The 26,420-nt window shown below is 35.0% G+C and overlaps 3 protein-coding genes across 6 annotated transcripts; 1 reads left to right on the forward strand and 2 right to left on the reverse strand.

Moving 5' to 3' along the window:
• Positions 1-3,221: 3,221 nt before the first annotated feature.
• On the forward strand, positions 3,222-6,911 carry LOC132632076 (probable pectinesterase/pectinesterase inhibitor 61). The gene is made up of 3 exons (XM_060347875.1): positions 3,222-4,337; positions 4,840-4,976; positions 5,931-6,911. Exons 1-3 carry the CDS (start codon positions 3,424-3,426, stop codon positions 6,626-6,628), a joined length of 1,749 nt encoding a protein of 582 aa, XP_060203858.1. The 5' UTR covers positions 3,222-3,423; the 3' UTR covers positions 6,629-6,911.
• A 2,178-nt stretch (positions 6,912-9,089) lies between these two features.
• LOC132632077 (phosphatidylinositol 4-kinase gamma 3-like) lies at positions 9,090-12,811 on the reverse strand. 3 transcript variants are annotated; one of them, XM_060347879.1, is made up of 4 exons: positions 12,590-12,811; positions 11,897-11,982; positions 10,349-11,742; positions 9,090-9,726 (listed from the first exon to the last, which is right to left on the reverse strand). In XM_060347879.1, the coding sequence occupies exons 3-4, from the start codon at positions 11,711-11,713 to the stop codon at positions 9,349-9,351; spliced, it is 1,743 nt and encodes a 580-aa protein (XP_060203862.1). In that variant the 5' UTR covers positions 11,714-11,742; positions 11,897-11,982; positions 12,590-12,811; the 3' UTR covers positions 9,090-9,348. The 3 variants fall into 3 exon arrangements, with proteins under 3 accessions (XP_060203862.1, XP_060203861.1, XP_060203860.1); XM_060347878.1 differs by having other exon boundaries at positions 11,865-11,982; XM_060347877.1 differs by lacking the exon at positions 11,897-11,982.
• Positions 12,812-18,933: 6,122 nt separating this feature from the next.
• Positions 18,934-26,220, reverse strand: LOC132632079 (uncharacterized). 2 transcript variants are annotated; one of them, XM_060347881.1, is made up of 6 exons: positions 25,957-26,220; positions 24,907-25,408; positions 24,057-24,248; positions 22,518-22,547; positions 20,372-21,481; positions 18,934-19,837 (listed from the first exon to the last, which is right to left on the reverse strand). In XM_060347881.1, the coding sequence occupies exons 2-6, from the start codon at positions 25,345-25,347 to the stop codon at positions 19,286-19,288; spliced, it is 2,325 nt and encodes a 774-aa protein (XP_060203864.1). In that variant the 5' UTR covers positions 25,348-25,408; positions 25,957-26,220; the 3' UTR covers positions 18,934-19,285. The 2 variants fall into 2 exon arrangements, with proteins under 2 accessions (XP_060203864.1, XP_060203863.1); XM_060347880.1 differs by having other exon boundaries at positions 24,907-25,455.
• Positions 26,221-26,420: the final 200 nt, after the last annotated feature.

Here is a 26,420-nt window from a genome sequence, read left to right on the forward strand (position 1 = left end):
TAGTCAACTCTTTATTTTATGATTAGCTATGCATTTAAGGTATGCAGGGGGGCCTTGTCCCAGCAAGTATGTTTTCTAGTCAGACTCATGATAGAGGTTTCATAGACTAGACAAGTCAGTTATGTTATGTCAGACTTTCAAAGTCGTATAGCCATTTTTGGCTCATTCATGTTATTTCCGTACTCATGTTTAAACAAGTATTTTTATTAGGTATTATGACTTATTACGTTTTATAAAGGCTCATCATGCATTCACGTTATATTTCCGCTCATGTTATGTCTCATGATGATTCAGCAAGCCATGTGGTTCGCTCGGTTACATGCAATAAGGCACCGAGTGCCGTGTTTCGCCCAGGCCATAGTTCGGGAAGTGAAAAATATTTTAACCAGAAAACACTCACTAATATTGATAAGAAAAATCTCAAGTTTTACCCATTTTGGCAATCCCTAATATCATTACTTTCATTTTATCTTTTACTTTTAGTTATTTTAAAAAATTAACGAAATCAAACTATATAAAATTTTAAATTATGATTTTCTTTTCTCTCATATAGTCATTTTGATTACTCTATTCTTTTTACTTTGCAATATAACGAACAATACATGATAAAATAGAAAATATATCGTATTGTGGTCCAAATGAGGCGACTGACTTTTACCACCTTAAGCTTCTTTGAAATGAATTGGTTTCTATTTGCATTTGAAATCATCAACTTTTCTCTTGCTCATAATCTAAGTCCTAAATCATAGGAGCTTTTTACAAATCAAACATATGAGATTATTAAGTGATACTCAAATAAATATCTTTAATTCAAATTTACAGCTTAAGGAAAAAAAAAGTAATAAAAGTAGGTTACAACAACAACAAAAACAAATGTGGGGGCCGGATAATATCATTTCTACGCTAAAAGACATCAATCATACCCATGATTAAGTGATACTCCAATCTCATTTCATTAGAATATATTTTATATTTCATACTTAGATGTAAAAGATACAATTCATACTAGATAATATATTCCTAAATTTGTGGAGGTTACCATGTATGGGTTCATAAATTTGTGGAGGTTACAGTGTGTGTGACTATGTGTGCTGTTTATTTGACCCAGCAGCCAAAAAATTAATAAACTGCTGACAGCCAGGTTCGAACCCGCATTCCTTTGGCCCTTTCCAACTGGCACTACGGGATCATTTGTTACTGCAGGTGGCAGGTTTCCTATTAGTAGTATTTCATACATATAAATACATAAATACATACATTTTCCGCCGAAACTTGCGGGTGGCGTGACACTTTCTCGGCCCTTAGTAAATCCGCCTCCGTTACAATATTTCGGGGCTATAACTTTCTTACCAGGCAATGAATATTTAAAACATTAATTTACAATTATAGCTAATCAAAAAGTCTAGATCTCCCTGCTTTATCTAACCATTTGTTTTTAAAAAAAGATATTATTCACTTGATGTTCGGTACTTATGTTAGGACGCGACTAATCCTTTGGAATACTGTCAAACTTTTATGAGAAAAGCAAATTACAGGTAACTATTGATAATTCACCAACAAAGAGTAATTTATTTTCTTACTTACGCCTGTTTCCTTTTTTTTTCTAAAACAAAAATGTGACAGAAGAAAATTGCATAGTCCTAATTTATACACTTTCGTCTCCACAATTAGTCGTTGTAGTATTTACATTGCAAAAAGGAAAGGGCAAAAAAGGAACTTAGGAAGTCAAAAGTCAATGTCATAGAAGATTATTTCTATTTAGTTGACCAAGAATTAACCCTTTAAAATAAAAGAAAGACCGTAAAGAATAGAAATACAAAATGAGGTCCTTTTTTTTTAAAAAAAAGAAAAGAATATAACTATTTAAAGCATAATATATAGCCCACATTAATACATACATTATATAAATATTTTTTTTATTTGTATGACTACTTTATTCTTTACAAGAGACATAGCACGCAATAAAAAAAACCAGCGGTATCGGAATCTCAAAACAGAGGGGCTAAAAAGGGAACTAAAAGTAACAAATCTGAAAAGTGAAAACCAACTAGTACAAGAGTGTAAGCTATAAGCTGGAACAGGTCAAAAACAATTGCCATTCAAAAGTATTCTCCCGTTTCAAAACGAATCACGAATGTCTCAGTGTTTAAATTGTAGAGTGATTACAACATTTATTTATACTTTTTCAAGAAATAAAACGTACTTATGTTTTCTTAGGACATTGATAGTAGTACTAAGATGCAATTTGTATAATTACGAAATATTTAAGACATTATGAAGTTGCAGGTAAAAGATATTTGGCTTACTCAAATAATTACAGTATGTCATATAAATGGAAAAGTTCGAGTACTATAAAGTCTATAGCTGAATCCCAACTCCTTGAATACTGAAATTGCCATTCTAAAGTGTGAACCAAAGAAAGATGGATTTGGTTGGAGGAATTTCTAATCGATGATCAATTACTCATCGTACTTTTGTCAAGTACATTCGTTTCCTTATACTCCCCATACTTTGCACTGGGGATCTCAAATCTGTAAAACTTGCAAAGAAATAGGGAATCATTTTGGTCTTAATCTCCAATCCATTATTGAAAGTCTAAATGGCATTTTTTAATCATTCTTAAGATTAAGTAGGCATGCTATTACATAATTATATATACATACAAAAAGTAATACAATCTTAACTGTATTTGTTCCCACTTCCCCATCCTCAAAAGTCATAATAAAGGCCAAAAAGTCTATTACCAATAATTATACTTCTAAATCAACCAATGTGGTCTATGGATTAGTTAACCAAGGATTCCCAATGAAGTAACTTAACTCCACTAGAAAGTTTCTTCCTTAGAAAAGCAAAAAAGTATACTACAACTTGCTATTCGTCATTCTTAGCGCTAATCTGATCTACAAAATTGACAAAGAAAACGAGTGGTTAAAGCTAATTAAGAAGTAGCTAGATCCTTACTCCCAATTCTTATTCTTCCTTTCTTAGAAAAACTCATCTGAACTTCAATATTTATGGCACGATTAAATTGTTTTCACCGTATAAAATTTAATATAGGTATTATTTTCAAAGCTCGAACCGAAACATTTGATTAATAATGAAAGAATCTGATCCATCTAGCGTATGATTTGCTCTAAATTCTTCTGCTGACTATGACTATGCTCAGTTCACTAATCACTACTTAATCAGACTTAAGTCGAAGCCAGCTAACTAAGTCTCTTCTCCCTTAAGACATCGACTTCACACCAACCACTACTTTTCTTCTATAATTACCCTACTCTTCCACCGCCCAATATATACTCACAAATTCTTCCATTCTCCCTCACACTCTCTTCTAGTCAATAACTTCATTTTTCCACTGACATTCACTACCCTCTCCATAACTTAAGCAACTGCATTGAACTAAGCTGATTCATTCCTAAAATGGGCTATGGCCGGCTAGGTAAACGGGACCCCGGAGAAACCTCCGGCAGGGAGGCAATTCCCAATAATCCCCGAAGCTCAAAACTTAAACTCCTCATAATTTTTGCCACTCTTCTTCTAATTGCTTCTCTAATTTCCGTTGTGATTTTGGTTGCTATTCGACACAAAGCCGGAAACAAAATAGATAAACCAAGTCAAGCTATGGCACGTACCTGTAGTCACACTTTATATCCATCTCTCTGTCTTAACTCCCTGATTAATTACCCTGGAGCTAATTCGGCTTCAGACAGTGACCTCGTACACATTTCAGTTAATTTGACTCTACAACGCTTCGGTAAAGCACTTTACACGGCTTCAGATATTAATAACCTTCAAATGAACACAAAAATAAGATCAGCGTACGATGATTGCCTGGAATTACTAGCAGAATCTGTAGATCTTCTTTCTCATTCATTAACTTCTGTTTTTCCCGGGGATGCACCGACGGGGTCCCCTGAGGACGTGATGACGTGGCTGAGCGCTGCGATGACGAATCAGGACACGTGCACTGACGGGTTTGGTGATGTTACTGGGAACGTTAAGGATCAGATGAGTGAGAACCTTAAGGACTTGTCTGAATTGGTGAGTAATGCGTTAGCTATTTACGCTGCTGCGAACGGTGATGATGATTTTTCGGGGGTTCCGATACAGAATCGACGGCGTAGATTGATGGAATTTGAGAAACATCATGATGAGTTTCCGAAATGGATGGCTAGGAGGGATAGAATGTTGATGAATAAATCAGTGTCCGGAATTCAAGCTGATATAATTGTGGCTAAAGACGGTAGCGGAACGGTGAAAACGATAGCTGAAGCGATAAAGAAAGTGCCGGAAAAGAGTAGCAGACGGACCATAATTTACGTGAAGGCAGGAAGGTAAAATCCAAATTATTACTCCCTCCATTTCAATTTATGTGAATCTATTTAACTGGACACAAGGTTTAAAAAAATAAGAGAAAACTAATGCACTTATGGTGTAAAATGAGACACGTATATTTTGTGTAGCTATAATATAGAAGGATGTTATTCTTTTTGACACAAATTAAAAAAAAATTATATAAATTAAAACGGAAGGAGTACGGGTTAATTTCAATTTATCTATATTACTTTTCTTTTTAATTCTTTTAAAAACTTTTTAATTTCAACTTTGAGGAGTATCCTTTTGGGACAACTAGTTGGAAAAGCGAAAAAACTTTTTGATTCACTTATTGATATCGTATCTGATCCTTTTCGATCTTTCTTTGTTTCACTTACGTGGCATTCTCGCAGTAACTTATCGGAGTAGGTTTTCAATCTTTTTTGTCGTAATCATTAAGTAATTTGACTTCATTGTTTTAATCATTTTGACGGTTTATTATTACTGTTAAATAAATGACAGGTATGAAGAAAAAAATTTGAAGGTAGGGAGGAAGAAAATGAACGTGATGTTCATTGGAGACGGGAAGGGGAAGACGGTGATTACCGGAAGAAAAAGTGTATCGCAAAGCCTTACAACATTCCACACTGCCTCTTTTGGTAAAATCTTCACCTTCCGAAATCTCGAGTTTAAGTTTCTGCATAAAAGATATTTACACAATCAAGTTGTTGTAATTTTATGATAAACATTAATCGATTATTTAATATAAATATATTAAAAACACTAATATATTTATCTTTGGCTCCACTTGTTTATTCTTGGTGTCACGGGAATTACATCGAAAAATGCGTGGGCATGGGCGGCGATACTAGCTATGCAGAGCATGTGATGGAAAATGCAATGTCATTGAATTCCTTAATGAAGTCTCCTAGCTTAGCTCCTCGCACTTTTTAAGTCTTTGATGTGGCCCCACCGCTTTTTTTTTTTTTTTGGGTGTCAATTATCAGGTATCCGCATTTGGCCTCGACTAATTCGGATTTGTGTCGAAAAATTACACTTTGTGTTCAATGGTAAAAACTTGAATCCGCCTCTGACTAGGCATATTTAGGTGTATAGTAATGGGTGTTCGTCGAGCAGTGACTCGTGTCAAGACGAGTTTTCTTATACCTTAATCCATTGCATGATTGATTGGCTTCAGGCCAGTATTAGGGACAGCGATATGACCTAACTAATTTGGTGGCCACAATTAAAAGAGGAAATGTTATTGTAGGAGCAGGTGGAGTAATGACGCGTTGCCTATGTCCTTTGATTCTCTTAAGATCACCTTTGTGAACAACTTAGTTATTTGTACACTTCTAACATCTACCATAGATGTGGTATGTTTGGTGGCGACACGGGGAGAAAAAAGGAAAGAGGAATGGGGTTTCACTTGCTTTTGGTGAGGGCCCCAGTGGGAGGCTCGCACAGCGGGCTATTTATTAGCTCTTGGGCTGTGATGCTGGAAGAAGAAGTAGAAAATGGAATAAATACAGTGTTATGTTATACTGAGTTAATTATAAGTATACAACATGCTATTTCAAAGAAATTTATTGAATTTATTAATGAACATGCAGCGGCAACAGGAGCTGGTTTTATTGCAAGGGATATTACATTTGAGAACTATGCTGGACCAAGCAACCATCAAGCAGTAGCCCTTCGTATCGGAGGTGATCACGCTGTGGTCTTTCGCTGCAACATTGTAGGATACCAAGACACCCTCTACGTGCACTCGCAGCGCCAATTCTATCGCGATTGTGATATTTATGGGACAGTAGATTTCATTTTTGGAAATGCAGCAGTGGTCCTCCAAAACTGCAACATCTATGCCCGTAAACCCATGGCCAATCAAAAGAACACCATCACTGCCCAAAACAGGAAAGATCCTAACCAAAACACTGGCATTTCAATCCATGCTTGCAAAATCGCAGCAGCATCTGACCTCGAGCCGTCCAAAGGAAGCTTCCCGACATATCTAGGTCGACCATGGAAGATGTACGCGCGAACAGTCTACATGTTATCTAACATGGGTGATCATATACACCCGCGTGGTTGGCTTGAGTGGAACGGTGATTTTGCGTTGGACACATTGTATTATGGCGAGTACATGAACTTTGGGCCAGGAGCGGGTCTAGGACAACGGGTTACTTGGCCGGGTTATCGGGTCATCAAGTCCGTGGAGGAGGCCAGCAAGTTCACCGTAGCAAAGTTTATTTATGGATCATCTTGGTTGCCTTCAACAGGGGTGTCTTTCTTGGCAGGGCTGAATACTTAAAGGAAGGCATATCAAACCTCCTACAGAATGGAGATTTATGGTTTTTGCAGTAGGTATATAAATAAGTGTGTCCCATTAGTATTTAATTTCAAAGTGCAAGAATTTATAAGCCGTTAAGTTGCAATTTGCCCTGTTGCTGAACTGGCTAAAGAACAAGTTCGCATACATTCTATAGATACCTCTTTTATAGAATGATAAATTGTTGTAATTTCTTTTTTGTTGTAATTAGAACATACTAGCAAAAAGTTATTGGTCCAATTGAAAAAGTGCCAGTTCTACATTACGAATTAGATTCAATTGATTGAGTTTTTAAATTGATGGAATGACGGTGACTTTTTGTGGATGTGCTTCCACATTCTTTTCCCCTTTGATAAATGTAAGGCTTCCATTGGATGCCCTCTCCGTAGGTGTACGTAGGAATTTGAACCTGATTTGGTTAAGATTTGAAAAGAAAAAAAAAAAGTATTCGAAGTTAAGTCTAAAAAAAAAAAATTGCAAGTTGAAGTTGTATCTGGATATGAAAAAAAATAATTGAAGTTTTGTGAGTGAGAAGTTGAAAAACTCCAAAAATTTGTTTTTGAAACATCAAATTTTATTTCTAGTTTAAAGTTGAAATAATGGATAGGTTTGATAAACAAACACTTAATTAAAATAAATCTTGTTCATAGTCAAAACGGTTAAAAATGCATAGATGCATTTGTACCTGTTCAGATGTCTGTAAAGCTACTAGAGGCTTAGAGTCTGTTTGGATAGACTTATTTTAAGCAGCTTATAAGCTAAAAAAAATAAGTTGGGTATTCTAACTTATTTTTTTGACTTATAAGCAGTTTTCAGCTTATAAGTTGCTTTAGATAAGTTAAGGCAAACGGGCTTAATTATTTTTTTGAGTTTATTTTAAGCACAAAATGACTTTAAGCTGGTCAGTCAAACAGTCAAAAAAACTGAAAACAGCTTATAAGCAACTTATAAGCCAATCCAAACGGGCTCTCAGTAAAAAAAGTTCCCTAATGTACGATGATTGTAGAACTTCAATCAACTCCTAGATACGAATGTGATGCTGACAGCTAGGAGTGTACATGGACCGGATTGGTTTGGGTTTTTTAAAGACCAAACCAACAAAAGTCGGGTTTCTCGATTTTTTCGGGTTGCTCGAGTTTTTCGGGGTTTTTTCGGTAAAGTGTCCGTACAAGACATATAACTTGTACTTCAAATATTTCTTTAGTCCTAATAAGAAACGACAATCTAATTAAGATATTTATTCAAAAAATAACACAATACGTGAGATGAGAGATGAAATTGTACTAAAATATTCAACGAAAAAATTTAATGAAATTGCATAATAAAATGATCATAATCTAAAAGTACTAAGTCATGCTACAATAAATACGGCTAATTTATAAGGCATGTAGAAAATGATCATAATCTAAAAGTACTAAGTCATGCTAAAATAAGCACGGCTAATAAGTATTAATTACATGACTAGATATTAAAGAAAAAAATAAAATCAAGTTATGTATTTTCACTTTCTAAACTAATATAAAATAAAGAATAAATATTAACATTATTGTCATCCCAGTGTTAGATATGAATTGCTTTTTTTTTTAAGTAGTATTGATTTGATTTTTGTTGAGTTTTATTTGAGTTACTAATATCATTAGGCTATAAAACTTATTGGATCATTCAAAATTCTAATTTCAAACTTGAGATAATATGTTAAAAGACAAGAAACATTATAAATTACATTTTAAATAAATATTTTTATGTATAAAATATGTTTGAAGTTTTATAAATGTAAAGTTGGGTTGTTTGATTCAGTTTGAGTTTTTTATAGTTAAAATCAAACCAAACCAATAGTGTTCGGGTTTTTCTTTTTAAAATCAAACCAAGTCAAACCAAATCACTAGCCAGATTTTTTTCTCGATTTGATTCGAATTATCGATTTGATGTTGTTTATCGGTTTGCTTTGTACACCCCTAATGACAGCAAAACAAAAACCAACTTATGGTGTTGGTGCTCTGGCATTCTGAAAGGAAAGGGCCAAACTTTTTTGGGTCCAAAGGCATAGAATAAAGAGAGTAGGAGAGATTGATTCGTTTGGTAACTTAGGCAACAATGAAATGGGTAAAATGACAGCTGTGAGTATCGAAATCCAGTCTCTAAAATAAATACTCAACACTAGTTGAAGCCCCTGTCTAGTGTCTACTCAGTTAAGTTTAAATTAGGTGCAAAAGCTAGTCGACTGCTTTACTGTTCTTTTTTATGAAGTGGACCCAAAAAAAAGATGTGCCACTCCACATCTACTTTCCCAGATCCATCATGCCTATCTCTATTTTTTGCAGGTAACAGAGAGAGGGAAAAGAAAAGGTGCATTAAAATATCTTCCAACTCATGATGTCGAAATTTATTCAACATATCATGAGTGGTGAGTAGACTGCAAGTTCAATTCCATATGTGGATAGTATAGAGTCCAGCAAAGCTATAGTAGGATATATTTATCAAGTTATATTTTCACAATAAGCAAAACCTGAACATTCAAAGTTAGAGGCCATTATATGTAGGCTGGAAATTGTATGAACACCACATTGACATCCATAATCAAAATAACTCCGTCTGTCAAGGTACAAGGAGCATATTGGTCATTCACCACCTATCTTCCCCAGAGTTTAGCTTTAACCAAGTAAAATATTAACATATGCACAAAATCTACATCTTCATACATCTTACTTAATCAGGTCATCAAGGTGTCGATCCATGATCAGCGAAACAGACTGCAAGAAAGCTGCCTCACTTGTTCCTGGAAGCACACCCTCTTCAGCTTCTTCGACGATCTCCTCAATGATAGACTCCTTCTTTAGTGTTTCCCTGCACATGATTCTTCCAATTGCATAAGGTGTGAGCCCTCTCTCTGCACCTTTTTTCAGAAGCATAGTAGAGATACGAAGTACACGTGCACACGCCAGTGATATGGTCCAACCGTGAAACTTCAGAAGTTCAATGTCTTTCTCGGCATCAAGAGAGTTTATGTAAGCAATCGTCTCAGCAGAATAAGGTTGTTGCGCTTGAGGCCAGTAAAGCCAATCAAAAGTACAATCTTCGAACTTCATTAGAAAAGGCAAAAGGAGAGGGGTCAACTATGAGAGCGAAACCACTACCAGAAAAGAAAAATCAGGGCATACAGAAGTTTTCTTGATTAAAGCAATCACATTCCACAAACTGGTAAATAACACACGAAGCATAGGAAGGAAGAAAACAGTACCCACAATTACAGCCAATTCTTCACCCCACCACATTTGGTGCTGTTTTCAAGAACAATTTTATCAGTTTTGGTGTTCTCAAGATTATTAGACATATTGAAATAGAATTCTTGCATAGATGTTTGCCAACAGACCGCAAAACCTATATCAGCAGGCCCTCAAGCAAACTGTAATTATTACAACTGAATCAACACCTAGTGTACCGTGATCTAGAGCGAACGAGCAAGGTGATGCATAGCAGGGAATAGAGACCCAGTAAAGGGAATCAGCAGAGAAGTTAATTAACACCGATATCATCTTTGGATAAAGATATTCAGAAGCCAGGACATTTACAACAACCAAAACATATTCCACTTTACCAAATTTCCGTAAGATAAAAAAGTTTTACACACAGCAGAATATGCAATCCAGGATTAATATGTGCTTCTATTTGGTATATTATAGGATGCTGAGTTGAGACACTTACATTTTCAGGCAAGCAGTAGCCATGATCAATTGGAATAAGCACAACCCCACCATCCTTTTCATCTTTCTGAACTAAAATGTTTCCAGCATGCCTATCTACATTGGCCAACCTTATGTCCAGTACCGAAATCCTGTGTACATCATCAACAGGAAAAGCACGAGGACCCATATCCTCACAACTTCCACAGTTTTTCATGAACATCTGCAGCGACCCAATCTTAAGACTCTTGGATGAATATTCACAACCTTGTGCATAATTGAAACCGGTATGGAGACACTTGACCATAATTGTAGGAGGAACCCCGGCAAATCCCTTCTCATCACTGCAAGTTGAGCGAGGTCCCGACTTGGGATGATCCAAAATATATGCAGCAACCTCCCTTAATGCCCCCTCTCCTACACGTGTGCCCTTCTTCAACCCCTCACCATCTACTGACAATGGCAGACCGCGGGGATTATTCACAGCCATAGGCTCCTCATCTATTGGTTTAAAAACAGAGACATAATTCTGACCACATGAATCTAGCATGATATAAGCACCCCCTGATCCCTCGGAAGACCTAATTGGTTGGTGACCCCTCGCTATCCCATCAAAAGTGCTACCAATCAGCTGCTTAACCACTGGCGATAGTGTGATCTTAGGGTTAACAATCAATGGTTCCAAAATAAAACTTTTAGGCACAGTATTGAGCGCAACAACCTGAAACCTCTCTTGGAGCTTCTCTACTGCATCAGCCCCATTCTCATCTGGTGCTGATGCTACAATTGAAACTTCAAAATCATTTTGCACGGCTTTAGTCTGTACTTTAGCTGATTTACGCACCAGCAAGTGAAGCACAGCATCATTGCTTTTACAAATATCATTTATCAGCCTCTTATCTTCTAGTTCCTCACCATCAAGTATTAGTTCCTGTTCCCTAAGATCACGAAAACCTTTCTCCTTCTTTGCAATCTGCTGTTTCACATAACCAACATTCCTCTTTCTATCGACATGGAACTCAAACTCCTGACCACACACTGTCCTAACAGTAATTGCTTGTAAATCAGACAGACGAAGAACCAAATGCAAAATGTTACCATCAGCAACCCCATAGTCCCTCACACAGGAATTGTTCCGAGCCAACTCCTTGCCATCAAAGACAAGCTTCTGTTTCTTTACGAAGAAACCTTTGGATGTCTGGATTCTAAATTTCACAGAAGCAATAGAGTCAGACTCCTTAACACGCAAGGGAATTACAGACCCACCCACGGTCAAAAAGATCAAGATTGAATCATTCAACCAGGAACCATGTTGGCCTGACAAACAGCTTGCTAAATTCAAATTATCCTCATACACAGGACTAAGTGCAACAGTAGCAATAGACATTGTTCCCTAAAAGGTAAGGACTTCTTTCCCTACAAGTCAAATTTTACTCATCAGAGTTAGGATATGATCAATAATCGTGAGCCATCATACTTCATTAACCAGTCAAAAATTAAAAAAAACCACAAATAAATATAGTTTAAAATGCTAAGACCTTGGAAGCTCACAAGTTGCGGCTAAAATTACCAGCTGCAGTTGGAGATTTAAACAAGTATGGCCTCAATAAGTCAAGAATTGGGAATAGCAAGAGCAGAGACGTGGAATTGAAGGTACTGCAGCAAACCCAAAGTGTCAAATAGTAAATCAGCACTAGAACTAAGGTCCAACTCAGAACCAAATCAGACATCAGCTCACCAACTCTTAGCAATTTCTCAAAACACCATCATGATAACATCAACTATTTAAACCTTATGGCTGTTCATTTATATTATATGCGTTTATTCTACGGTTTTCAGTTTGCCAGTTATGAAATGTGTTTATGAGAAACTCATTTGGATCCATGAGAAGGATTTCCCTTTCTTCTTCTTTTCTAATTTATTATATAGGGCTACATTTCTTTTGATATTCAGGACTTTCAAATTTTGCTCATCAGATTAAACACAGGATTATTATTCCAAACAAACATGTTGATAATCAGTCAACAAAACCACAATCATACATTAGTTTGAACACCCAAGACTTTACCACTCAAAAATTGGTACTAAAATTAACAGCATTAACTATAAGCCCTGAATAGCCAATAATTAGGCACATCAGAGCAGAGACATAAAAATAGAGGTAAATTTTAAGCAAAACCCTAAGTGCCAACAGTAATCCATCACAAGAACTAAGGTTTAATTAACTATAGAAAAAATAATAGCGAAAATGTGAATTTCTTACCAGTAAAAAAAGAGAAATCAAACCAAAAGTTGAATATTTTTTGCATACGAAATAGAGGATTTTGGTTATCCAAAATCCATTAAGAATTTTGCCTTCATCAGCTTTGTTACAAGACTGATGATCCTTTACCCACACTGTATTTTTCTTTTTCTTTTTTTTTTTGTAGAGAGGATTTTTTGTTTTTTTAATTTCTTTAGCTTAGACGAGGAGTAATGATAGTTAACAGGCCCCCATGCATATTATATATAGAAAAATGGAAGTTTGACCCTCTTTTATCGTAAGAAACGGGATTTATTGTTACACTGTTTAATAAGTACTTATTCTAGAACTTACTAACTGTTGGTTACACTTTTACCATTATTTCTTTTTTAAACCTTTTATTATTGAATTGCTTATAAACTCACTACTTAGAATTAGATACAGGCTGTAACAAATCGTTGAATGAATTTTATATAATAGTTTTTAATATTTAATTATGATTAAATGATACTACTATTACCGTATTAGTACTTTAATATGTGATGTTGATATGTATTTCGCACAAACGTTTTGATGTTGGTAAGTATTTTACCAATAGTTATTAAAGTATTTCATTTACAAAAAAGATTAAAAATAAACAAAAATACATATGGACAAGAGACAGCAAGGAATTTTTTATATTTTTACCTTACGTGGGAATTATCTGAAGTTATAAATTTTTACCTTTTCAACTTGGCCAGCTAAGAACTGTTAAAAAAAGGAAGGTAAAAACAGCAGAACTTGGCCACCAAGATATGTTGTATACCCACATTTGACATGGCAAACAACGAATCTTCGCCAATTGTGTCTTGCCAAGTCAGCAAAATTTACATGTCTCCTTTATTAAGTAAGATTTGATTAAGTCAATGACTTAATTAGTACACCGCCACATCATTTCCAAATCCTTAAAATTTTTATGGGGGAAAGGAGAATAATGTCCATTAAGTACTTGTGTATTTCTTTCTTTGGAATATATTGCAGCAGGACCATTAAAATATTTGAAAGTAATACCTAATTCACTAAACTTATAATGGTTGTGATTAAACTATTAATGCATGCTCTTGTTGTAACTAAACATTTAGGGTGCCTTTGAAAATTCATATGAAATTATTTGAGAATTACACAGTTATTACGTAATAAAAAATAAATAAACTTTTGAATTTACTATGATATATGATAATCAGCCGATGTATTATCAGCCTAAGATTACGCAACCAAATAATTATGTGGTGAGTAAACCTATTAACCAGTTTGAATCGGACCGGACCGGTAACCGGTTAACAAACATGCCGGTTTTCGGTTAAAAAAATGGAACCGGCCACTGGTTTCCGGTTAAAAAACCGAAACCGGCCACCGGTTTCCGGTTTCCGGTTTACCGGTTAAAAACCCGAAACCGGAACCGGTCCGGTTCAAACATGTCCAAAACCTCTTTTTTATTATTATTTTTTGTATACTCTATATATATATATTATAGTATTTATTACTATATTGTAGGTATATTTACATATGTTATATAAGTTTATAAGTAAAGTTTATATATTTACTGACTAACAGGCTAACAACAAGTCGGCAATACAGCATATGCGTGTGTATATATATATATATTAAGTTATATGCTTAAGTTATACTACATATACCTAAAATATAGTAAGAATATACTTATATATATCAATATACTTAGATTATATATATATATATATATATATATATATATATATATATATATATATATATATATATATTAAGTTATATGCTTAAGTTATACTACATATACCTAAAATATAGTAAGAATATACTTATATATATCAATATACTTAGGTTATATATATATATATATATATATATATATATATATATATGTTTAAGTTATATGTATACTATATATTATAAGTATATTCTTAGTATATTTTAGTTATTTTTCAAGTATATAACTTTCTAGTTTTTAATTTAAGTAGATGTATATTATAAGTATATTCTTAGTACATTTTAGGTATATTCTTAACTTAATATAAGTAAAAATATGAACACAAGTAAATAGAAGAAAGCTCAATGAGCCATATATTTTATTCTTTTTTGGATAACATTTATTTGCAAGTTGTAGTTTTTTTTAACTTGCAAATAATACATGAGTTGCAAAGAAATAATAGAATAATAAAATCACAAATTCTCAATCATTTGGTTAATTTCCCCCATATCATATTCGGCCATGGAGATATCTTCAAAGTTTTCCATTTGGTCCGGTCCACTTGCTATCAAATCTTCAATCTCTTCCTCTTCGCCTTCCTCCGCTTCTAAGTTTTGGTTGCGTCGCTCCGATCTAATCCAATTGCGAATGCACACTAGTACTTGCAAACTAAAGCCGGATAATGAGTGTCTATGGTCTCCAATTTGTTATCTTCCTTGGCTAAATGCACTCTCCGAAGCCACGGTTGATACTTGAACCGTAAGGATATCTCGAGCCATTCTTGAGAGTAACGGATGACTTGTCTTGTATTTCTTCCACCATGCTAAGACGTCCAACTCATCTAGTTCCTTGATATCCACATTTGGCTGCATTAAATAAAAGTTATATTCATCAAAGTTTGCACTACAAGAAGGAGTTGACTGTGAATGTAAAACTTTTAAATGCGACAAGCCCTTTTTGCTACTTTGAGGAGTAGTAAGGTGTGGAGCAACGGGTGTAGCATGTTCTTTTAAATTAGAATAATAAGTAAAAACTTTTCTAAACTCGTCATCAATAGCGAGTTCGGCTTCAGCTAAAGATGGTTGAACTCCCTCTTCAATTTCTAAAAATGTATAAATTTGACCAACCAATGCTCTAGTATAAGACACTTTTAAGCAAGGATTTAAAAGAGAACCCAATATAAATAAAGTTGGGATGGGAAAAAAATACTTCTTAAAGAATTAAATACATGGCGCAAATAAAATCTATATTTTTTATACAAATCTATAACATCCGCTTTACAAGTACTTCTAGGAATACCAACAATATTATAATTGCAAAATTAATAATTGAAACTATAATAAGACTTTATAATATTTATTTGAGAGAAATTTAAAGTGGCTAATTGTTGCAAAGTAACTATAATTGAGAGATTGAGATTTGAGAGAAAGAGAAGGGTGAATTAGTGTGGATTAAAATGGAAATGGAGAGGGGTTTATATAGGGGTGGGGGATGGGTTAAAGTGTTAAAAAAAAAGTTTGGGGGGTTGGGGTGGGGAGGGCAAAAAATGGGTTTGGGACCGTTTGGCAACGGCCATTTTTGCAAATGGACCGTTGCCCAACGGTCCAAATTAGCAGCCCAACGGCTACAATTAAAAAAAAAAAATCGACCGATTTTACCGGTCCGGTTCCGATTTCAAAAAATTAGAAACCAGAACCGGTAATTAATATACGATTAACCGGCACCGGTTAACCGGTTTAACCGGTTCCGATTTTACCGGTCCGGTTATCGATTTGAACCGGTTGACGGGTTTAGTGGTGAGTGTCCTCGTGGAAATATATTCATATGAAGTTGACTTAAGCAAATTAGGGGTGGGCATAAACACCGAAAACCGAAAAACCGAACTGAACCGAATTAATTCGGTTTTTCGGTACGGTGTTCGATTCCGGTTCACCGGTTTTTCGGTTTTTCGGTACGGTGTTCGGTTTCGGTTCACCGGTTTTTCGGTTTTTCGGTTTAACCGAACAGTGCTGCTGCTACAGTGCTAATTGCTCATGTCTTTTCCAATTTCCAGTTTTCTCAGTTTTCTCAGTGCTAATTGCTCATGTATTAGACATTTTTTTTTATACTTTATTTATGTTTGCTATTAGCACTGTAAACTATTAGCACCATTTTTTCACTAATGCTAATGTTCTAATGACTACTGGTGTTCTAGTTCTAATGACTACTAATGTTCTAATGCTAATGTTCTAGTTCTAGTGCTAACAGTTCTAGTTCTAGTTCTATGTATAGTACCTTTAGGCTTTAACAGAGGGATTGAGCAAGGTTTTTCGGTATAGTACCGTTTGGACTAGCAAGGTGTAACGACATATGTGTTTAAATTATCTAGCTTGCATTCGGTAAGATATATATGTTTAAGAATCGGTAAGCATATACATAAAAACAATAAAATAGCTCATTTTTAATTAAAAAGAAAGTCCATTTTACAAGCAGAAAATATCCCATTTTAGGCCCATGCAAAAAAAAAAAACCGAATTAAAAAACCGAAACCGAACCGAACCGAACTAATTCGGTTCGGTGTTCGGTGTCCACTTTCAAAAAACCGAAACCGAAAAAACCGAACCGAAAAACCGAACGCCCACCCCTAAAGCAAATTCCTCCCGTACGACCGTACCACTATTTTATTTTGACATCAAGCTAACACATTTTTTTCTCTTTCATTTTGATGCCAAGCTAAAACAAATTACTCCACTCATTCTTGCACCAAACTCACTTAAAATTGCGGAAATTTAATGCAAAACACATATTTATACGAGAAACAAAATAATATACATAAGAGATAGCACGTTACAATATATGAAGAAATGTATTTTAAATGAGAAGTGCAGCACGGAGAACTATGAGTAAGTCACCCAAAAAGAAACAAAATTTAGGCTAGTCATGTTAACCCACAATTCAAGGTCACAATCGGTTAATGGTAAGTATTTGTTTTTTGTACGCCAAATAGTCCATTTTTTAAGACAGCACAAGAATATATTTTTTGCCAAAAGAGGAAAATTAACTTTTTACACTTTTGGATGAAGTTAATTTTCTTTCACAATTAACCCTTCTAATTTCATATCAAAGCTCCAATTAATACTAAAATATTATTACTAATCTTTAATATTCAAAGAAAATCATTAGAATAATATCCAATTTGCTTATATCAATATCAATCTTGAATAATGTTTTTCTTTTTTGAGGAATTTTTTTCTCTCACTACGAAACATTTAAAAATGCATTCCAAAGAAAATGTTTTTTATAAAATAATTCATGTTTGTGGTTATATATTTCTCAACTTGTATGGTTCGAATTTCATCAGATTCTCAATTCCTCCAAAAGGGCACATCCCTCAAAAGTTGCCCTTGATTTGCTACACTTGTATCGGGCAAAGTCTGATTAGACAATTGTTTTTCATTTTCTTGGATCACAAGACGCTTATCACCACCTAATCTATTTAAAGAATACTAATAAATCATTTCTTCTTATAGGGCAATATTCGTTGGATCAGTAAAACGTATCAACTTGTTACATCAATTTGAACCAAATATATCAACCCCTTTTTGTATGAGACAGTTTTCCTGATTTATCCCTTCCGTATTGTTGTTTTAGTCTGTTTGAAAAACAAAAGCAATCTTTTTATTTTTATCCTTAATGATACTTCTTTGTAGGAATGCCATGAAATATTTTGCGCTATAAAATTCAAAGAATAATTATGAATTGTTATACACATTTAGTTTAAGATAACAAAATTTAAAGTTTATTTACATTTTTAAACTTCATGATCAGTCAATTTAAGACATTAAAGCGAAAAGGAGAGTAGATATGTAATTGCATTGATTTAGTCTAAAAGTGATCTCTCTATAGAATAAAGTTTTGCTTCTTTCTTTCCTCTTTGTCTTTTCTGACAGCAATTCCAAGAATGCATTCATCTCTCAATAGTACTCTATAAAATAAAAGGTCAAATTTAGACCTTCCATTATATTTGTTGTTTCAGTGATATTACCTTTACTTTTTGTTGATCCAATGAAAATGTACTGTTACAAACAGTAAATTTCTATTTTCTATTGTTATTACATACAGTAAAATTCGATTTTCTATTGTTGGTGGGAGGGCGGCAGGGGTACATGAATTTAAATATTCCTTTTTTACTTGGCCTTGACACTCCTTAAAAAACTATGCATTCTTATTATCCTGCTTTAAATATATAAGTTTGACAGCTATACTTTATGTAGTTAATGATAACAATAATATTGAAAGAAACTAATAGGAGCCCGTTTGGATTGACTTATAAGTTGCTTATAAGCTATTTTTAGCTTTTTTGAGTGTTTGACTGGCCAGCTTAAAGTCATTTTGTGCTTAAAATAAGCTCAAAAAAATAATTGGGCCCATTTGACTTAGCTTATCTAAAGCAGCTTATAAGCCAAAAAAAATAAGTTAGACTACCCCAACTTATTTTTTTTAGCTTATAAGCTGCATAGGTATAAGCTCATCCAAACAGGCTCTAGATCTCTCTTAATTTGCTAAAATAAACAAGTATAAAAAATAAAAATTAGTACGAGAGACGAGTAAAAAGGAACGGAGGGAGTAAGCGGAATGGCAAGCGCACTAAACCACTGGCAGAGGGGGTAAAAACCAAATTTCTTCCCCAGGAAATAGAGTGCTGTATTATTTTTGTACATCTGGTAAGCTTATTGTACATGGCAGCTATTACACATCAGTCACACAAACAACTTTTATTAGCCTGCCTACCTTTTTCTAGTTTTATAGAGAATAGTATAAGGTAGGGGTAAGGTATTTATACTCTCTGCCCTCCCCAGACCCACTTGTGGGATTACACTGGGTATGTTGTTGTTGTAGTACAATTTCTTCTATAATCAAGTGAAACATGCTGTTAAACTGGAAATGAGCCTCAAAATCTTCTCTACCGCGAGACCCGAGAGCCTAACTGATAACTAGAACAATGAGAAGGTCATTCACAAGTTCCTCTCAATGAATTCCCAAATTCTCTCCTCCATGTATACACGGTCTCTGAATTTCCGAGGCATGTGACGTTCATCTGGGAATATTAATAATTCATATGGCTTTCCGGCTGCCACGAGTGCATTAATAAGCCTAGCAGTGTGCCTAAAATGCACATTTTCATCAATCATGCCATGCACGAGTAACAGCTTTCCTCCAATATTATCTATATGGTGCATAACAGAGCTCTCTATATAACCCGACGGATTTTTAGATGGGAGGCCCATATACTTTTCTGTGTAAAATGTATCATACCCATCCCACGAGGTGACAGGGGCACCAGAAACAGCACATTTGAATACCTCAGGGAACCTTGCCAATGTCATAGCTGAGAGATACCCACCATAGCTCCATCCATATAATCCAATGTGGCCCTGTTTTGCAAGCCCCTGTTTCTGGAGCCACTCGGCTCCTGTCAGTTGATCCTCAGCATCAACAAAGCCACAGTTATTTTTGAGTGCACCTTCGAACATAAGTCCTCGTCGAGCAGTGCCTCTATTGTCCATCTATAAAAAGTTGAGCAGTTAAGTTAAGAATGTTTTTTGGCCCATCGGCCAAAATTAATTACGAGCTCTAAGCCGAAATATACAAAACCTATACACTGATTATGTATATTTTATGTATATTTATACTCAATATACATAACCTATACACTGATTGTGGTCCGGCCCTTCCCCGGACCCCGCGCATCGCAGGAGCTTAGTGCACCGGGCTGCCCTTTTATTTATAATTAATATATAAAATCTATACATTTGCTGGCTATTATGTAAATTGAATCACCGAAAGATATTGGACCGCAATCATCTCTTAAAAAAACTACAGGTGAGGAAACTCAATTTAGAAAATACACTACAGACAAGGACAATGGTCTCCACGTAAAGTCATGTTTGGAATCCAATTTCTGGGCCCTAACTACAACCGAAGGAGAAGAGCAGAAATTTTAGGATATAGCGCAAGAGATGAATAATCAGACTTGGCCAACTGCAGCTGAAGGAATTTAATAAAAATGCATATGGACAGAAAAGAAAAGAGCAGCAAACCTTCCAAACTAAGAGGCCTTTGCTTCTTAGATACTGAGCTCTCATGTCGACTGTGTTAGTCCACGAGTCACACACGAGCTGTACACTGGGACCACCATAGACTTCAATCATAGTTCTGTATGGAGGAGGTCCAAACTTCATCGGATCTGGTTTGTATAATGCCCCATACAAAGCAGTTCCATCCTTAGCCTGTATCTGAATTATTTCTGGAGATTCAAGCTGGAGTTTTTTGGATCGTGGAATGCTGACCGGTTGATCAAATAAATGCATAATCAAGCTTCCATCATGCAAGGAGCAGAGCGATATTCTTGGAGGTGAGACCAAGGAATCATGGATATCTATGAATCTTTGCATTTGATGATCAAGCACAACTACATGTTTTCCATGTCCATTAGTCAATCTCAAAGGGGACTGCAATGGACTGTTAGCATCGGGGAACAATTTCGCACAGTAAAGGTGTGATTCCATAGGCCCGTCCAAAGTTCCTGTAAAATATACAAGGCCAGTAACTTCATTTACACCAGCAACTTGTTCAACCATCCAATCACCTTGAGTTATAGGTCCCAAACAGACTCCATTTGTGTCATGAAGATACAAATGCTTGAACCCTGTTTTCTCGCTTGCCCAAATAAATGCACCATTAGTTCTGTTGAGTCCTTTGTCCATAGGAATAAAACAATCGTGAAGATTGACCCATGTATCATGTTCTTCAACCAATAGTACATTCCTTTTCCCCGTCTTGATATCAAACTTGAGGATTTTCAGTTTGGAATGTGATCGATTCAAGACCTGTGCAGTCAGAATATTTCCATGCATCCAATTCACTCTGGCCAAATATTCCTCGTCCTCATTTGCTTTGTCATTTTCACCACAAAGAAGATCCATCCATGTTATTTGACCTCCATTAGCTGGAACAACTCCCAGGCGAACTTTGACATTTGGTCCTCCGGCGAAAGGGTAAGCATGGTCTTCCTGTGCCTCGGGACCGATGGAACTTTTACCTTGATGCATAATTCTGAATAGAGGTACACCAGATGAATCAACCTGTGTGAATGCTATATTTTTGCTGTCCAATGACCACCAGTATCCATTTTTCCGTTCCATCTCCTCCTACAATCAGCAGAAATGAAATGTGTTAAATGTTTTCTGGCTAATACCAAGAAGGTGACAATTGAAGCATCAGCAAGCCACCCTGATCCTTAATACTAGAGCTCTAATACATTTGCTATTTGCAGGAAAACATTTCATAACAGCTACTGAAAGTGCTGGACTGCTGGAGAAGTAAATTAGTCAGGATTATCACAAAAGAGAAGTTGAAATATTTATTTTTAGCTACCGTACCCACCTCCCAAATAAAAATTATATTCAAGAAATATAAAAAAGACAAAGGGTCATATGTCTATGTCAACCATATCTGAACTTTGGAGCAAAGCTTCCAAATTTTAACAAATAAGTTCAAAATCACTAGATCCGAACTAAACGAAATAAGGATATCAACTATTTAAATACATTCTCCATTCACTTGACTATGTTTATGTTCATTTCCTCGGCCAGAGAATATACTTCCTCTGTCCCAATTTATGTGACACATTTAGTACTCCCTCCGTCCCAATTTGTATGACCCTATTTCCTTTTTAGTCAGTGCCAAAAAGAATGACACATTTTTATATCTAGTAACAATGCAACTTTAAATTTTCCTTTTACCTTTAATGAAATGATTTCTAGCCACAAAAATTTCTATGGTTTGTTTTAGACAATAAGTTTCAAAAGTGTTTCTTTATTTCTTAAACTTCGTGCCCAGTCAAACACCCACATATAAAATGGGACGGAGGGACTAATAATTTTACTTTAAAAAGTTACCCTTAATGAGATGATTTATAGCCACACATATATCTATGACTTATTTTAGAACACAAGTTTCAGAAGTCTTTCTTTTTTTCTTAAACTCCGTGTCCAATCAAACACCATCACATAAATTGAGATGGAGGGAGTAACTATTTCAACAAGCTTTATGGAGATGTTCATAAATGTGGATCTTAATGGTATTTACTATTTACTAAAACAGGTAAATGATGAAATGGCAATATCAACCTCAAACAGGCTAATTTTCCCTAAACTAGTAATAAAATATCAATACTGATCTCACCTGAGCAATGTATTCAGCAAGACCATGTGTCTGCAGATGAGGAAAAAAGGAAGACAAAGAGGATTAGTATCAAACTAATTTAAAGAAAGCAGCATAAAACTAACCACAATAGCCAATATAATATGCATGGAGGGTTTTCATCTCTAGGACATGACTCTGATGAATAAAAGGACTCAAATACAAACTCTAGCCAACACAACTGTTAAATGATAATTTCTGTTAAAACAAGAGATTCCTATAGGTACTCAATGATCCTTCCTCTTCACTGTATTCCTTTTTTTCCTTTGAATCTTGACCTTCCCACTTGTCTTTTTCCCTCACGCAATAACTAATGCTCTGGCTATAGGCTAATAGGTCTTTTTCTACTATCATCAGTATTAGATTAGTTAGACTTATTACATATGTACAGATGTAATAGTTTATTTGTTGGTATCCTACATTGGGTTAACATGCTGTACAATTCAAGATATTTGTCTTCACGCATTCTCCTGATCTTTCTATCATATTCTCTCAGTCACATCATTAATTCCACTCCACTTCAAAAGATAAAAGGTAATGAACAAAACAAAGAATCTCAGATGAATATAGCTGGACAGGATAAGTTTGTTCGCATTGCTGCTGACTCACACATAAATAAATCCTCACCATCTATTTCGAAGATATGCTTACGACAATATAACACAATTAAGAAATAGGTCTGTCACTCTGATCCATTCTTTCAACAAATGGTTGACCCCACAATCAAATTACAAAATTAGGGTGACCCCTATAAATTTCACTCATAGATTGAGAGTGTGAGCGATAATAAAAATCCATTTCCCGAAAGACACGATAGCATCAACGACAAGTACAAAAAACCATTTATATCTAATCCAACTTGGTCTTCCAAAATGAATGTTAAAGAAGTTACAACCAATATGAAGGTAGGGAGATCATAAAAAGAGAGACAGATTAATTGTTGTTGTCATTTCTCAGTGTTTCAGAGTAATGCAACTTTGCAAGAGGCTAAATAACAGTCCAACACCACAAATAAGGAAAAGAGTCCCTCCTCCAGCATCTTTTAAAGTGTCCCTTGCCTCACTATATGTTAAAGCCAGGGTCTATTTCCGATGAGACAGTTTCTTAATAGGCTTTTAATTTTTTGATAAATAATTCCATTTTGGCCTGTCTGTAATTGTTAATAAATGAGCTTTAGCTCTTCGAAATTGCAGTTCACAAACAGTGTGTTCCACTTTGATTTTAAAAGTTAGTTCACATTTCAATAAAATTTATGTCGGTGCACCAAAACTAGTTAATTGAGGGAGCAACATGAAGCTGCCAAGTCAAAAAGATGGACAAAATAAATGAATCACTGCACAAAGTTTCTACTTGAGCTACCAAATAAATCACAAAAGGAGGGGATGAACTAGACATAAATTAGCATTAAAACTATGTCAGATGATGCACATTATATGTGGAGCAATTAACTTCGTCAAGCACTCATAGAAATAGATAAAGACAGAAATATCATATATCAGCAGTAAGTGAACAAGTCCTTACTATAACATTGCCATTGGCGCCTGTTGTTAACTGCTTAGATTCATGGTACAATAAGTTTAACACATGCAATTCATTATCTCTCACATAGGCAAGCCTGTTACCATCAGGTGAAATATGTGGATCCAAGACCGGTGAGGTAGATGTACTTGCTATCTCAAGTTCTGGATCTGAATTCTGATCCTTCAAGTACAACTGTTTTACATATAAAGTAAGCTCTGATTAGATCTGATAATTGGAGAAAAAAAATCAAAGAAACAGATTTTTTGAACCCCACAAATATGATATGGTACAGATATATTCAAGATTTCAGGTAAACAGCACAATTTTTTACATGAAAAGAAATTATTATGACATTCTCTCAAGCAGTCCCGAGGAAATATTCTTTTTGCAGATGGAACAAAGTCATAGAGAATAAGAAAGTGTTAATGAAAACTCAAATATTTGAGAACTACAAAGGCCAAAAGAAGGTCAATATAGTAAGCGGACTAGCATAGAAAGAGACAAAATTGCCACAATTTCAGATAAGACTCTTCTAATTTTTCACAAATTAATTTTTTTTATATACCAAAACAAGATTTTAGCACTAAATGATTATATAGAACACATCAGTAATGAGGTTGTGCATGTACATCAGTTTTTCCCAGTAAACAGAGAATCCGGGGGCTGGCACAGTGCCGAATACCCTCAAAAGGTTTTGGAGTGTACAAAAATATGAGAGAATTTCACAACAGTCAGACAGCAGGTTTTTTTCCCTTTAATTACCAATTGTATCAACATGTAGTTCAGGAGGTTCATTAAATAGAAAGTGAGCACTAAAAGTCTAAAACTTACATGAGAAAAGATTACTTACTCCAGCAGGCAATGGCACCATAATGACCTTCCGTCTGGCGCTTGCCTTAACCCATTCATATCGTGTTATCCCTAAACCACGTTCCCTTGACCTTTCCCTTCTAAGCTTCTCTTCTGCAGATAAGTTATTCTCATCGAGTCCACCATTTGGTGGACTGAAGAACAAATCGTGCCTTCCATTCTTGAGATCCAATACGAAAACATTTCTGCATAGAGTTTGGCTTGGACTATACAAATACGTAACTAAACTATCATCTGGACTAAAACCTATAGAAGTTGGTGAACCGCAACCAGGCAGAGGGTACTGCACTATATCTTCAACAGGAAACAAGATGCAATCCTCAAGGGTTTTTGCATCATTTGTATCAGTCACTGGCATCTCACTTGGAAATGATCTCGAACGTTTCAAACACTTCTTTTTACTTGAATTTGTAGATTGCATTACAGATTAGGTCCCTCCAAGATTGTACAGTTCACACATTGATCCAATCAATCTCACAATTCTGCACAAAACCAGTTCTTCGCCAAATTACTTCTTAAACCTTTCTATCTGCATTTGAAGAAATCAACAGATACCCGAAATTGAATACTTTATTTAATCTAATTCAGAGTACTAAAAAACAAGAAAATTGAATCCACCCACTACTAAAACAAACCAAGATTCTAAAACAAAACCAAATAAAGTTGCAATCTTTAGACCACCACCAAACTCTTACTTCAAGAATACACAAGGTTCTTATATTGGTAAACAAATATTAGATCTTCAGATTAGTTTTTGGCTGAAAACTTTTCATTTTATTCCTTTTCTCTATGCTCAACAAACAATTATAACAGGTCAACAAGTTTAGAGCAAGGGGCATTATCTGAAGTAGTTAGCCTACAATGCTTAGATAAATATTCAATAGAGGAAACCAAGATTTATAAACAATCAGCCAGCTAAAAGATACTTATAAATCACACAAGAAAAAAATAAAGAACTAAAGAATATTGATAAACCCAATGTGTAATGGATTAAAAAGAAAATAAGTGATTAGAGGAAATCCAATCTTACCTTTCTGTTGAGTCTTGAGTGTGTTTAAATTCAATGGGCAAGATTCGGGTGAATAATTTTTGTTTGTATTTCTGTTGGAATTTTTTGTGAAAAATAAAATCGGGGATTGTTGGGTCCAAACTACAAGTGTTGGATTGTTCAGATTTTAGACTGGAAAAAAAATCGTTTTATACCGCACAACGACAAATTAAAGTGAAAAAAAAAAGACGAGTAAGAAGAATGTGCGCGACAAGTGAGAGTTGGGTAAGTTTTTGTTGCGGTGAATGATTAGCTTTGGTTGAATGCCGACTGCATACACTTGGGGGTCGTTAGTTTGGGAAACAAGTAATAACCGACTCCACCACATGAATAAAATAACACTATCATTTCAAAATTAGTTAATCGTAATTTTATACCAACCAAACATGAAATAAATTTATCTCAAATTTAATTCCAGAATTATTTATCCCTCGCACCAAACGAGC

This window comes from Lycium barbarum, chromosome 3, assembly GCF_019175385.1.
Source record: "Lycium barbarum isolate Lr01 chromosome 3, ASM1917538v2, whole genome shotgun sequence".
NCBI classification, from domain to species: domain Eukaryota; kingdom Viridiplantae; phylum Streptophyta; class Magnoliopsida; order Solanales; family Solanaceae; genus Lycium; species Lycium barbarum.

Excerpts from the sequence above, each read along its gene's own strand:
- LOC132632076 (XM_060347875.1), top strand. The coding sequence starts at position 3,424 with ATGGGCTATGGCCGGCTAGGTAAACGGGACCCCGGAGAAACCTCCGGC. Across the intron at positions 4,338-4,839 it reads ATTTACGTGAAGGCAGGAAG|GTATGAAGAAAAAAATTTGA; the intron begins GTAAAATCCAAA and ends AATAAATGACAG. Across the intron at positions 4,977-5,930 it reads ATTCCACACTGCCTCTTTTG|CGGCAACAGGAGCTGGTTTT; the intron begins GTAAAATCTTCA and ends ATGAACATGCAG.
- LOC132632079 (XM_060347881.1), bottom strand. The coding sequence starts at position 25,347 with ATGCAATCTACAAATTCAAGTAAAAAGAAGTGTTTGAAACGTTCGAGA. Across the intron at positions 24,249-24,906 it reads TGGTGCCATTGCCTGCTGGA|TTGTACTTGAAGGATCAGAA; the intron begins GTAAGTAATCTT and ends TATGTAAAACAG. Across the intron at positions 19,838-20,371 it reads AAGGCCTCTTAGTTTGGAAG|ATGGACAATAGAGGCACTGC; the intron begins GTTTGCTGCTCT and ends AACTTTTTATAG.
- LOC132632077 (XM_060347877.1), bottom strand. The coding sequence starts at position 11,713 with ATGTCTATTGCTACTGTTGCACTTAGTCCTGTGTATGAGGATAATTTG. Across the intron at positions 9,727-10,348 it reads GCTACTGCTTGCCTGAAAAT|TTCGAAGATTGTACTTTTGA; the intron begins GTAAGTGTCTCA and ends TTTCTAATGAAG.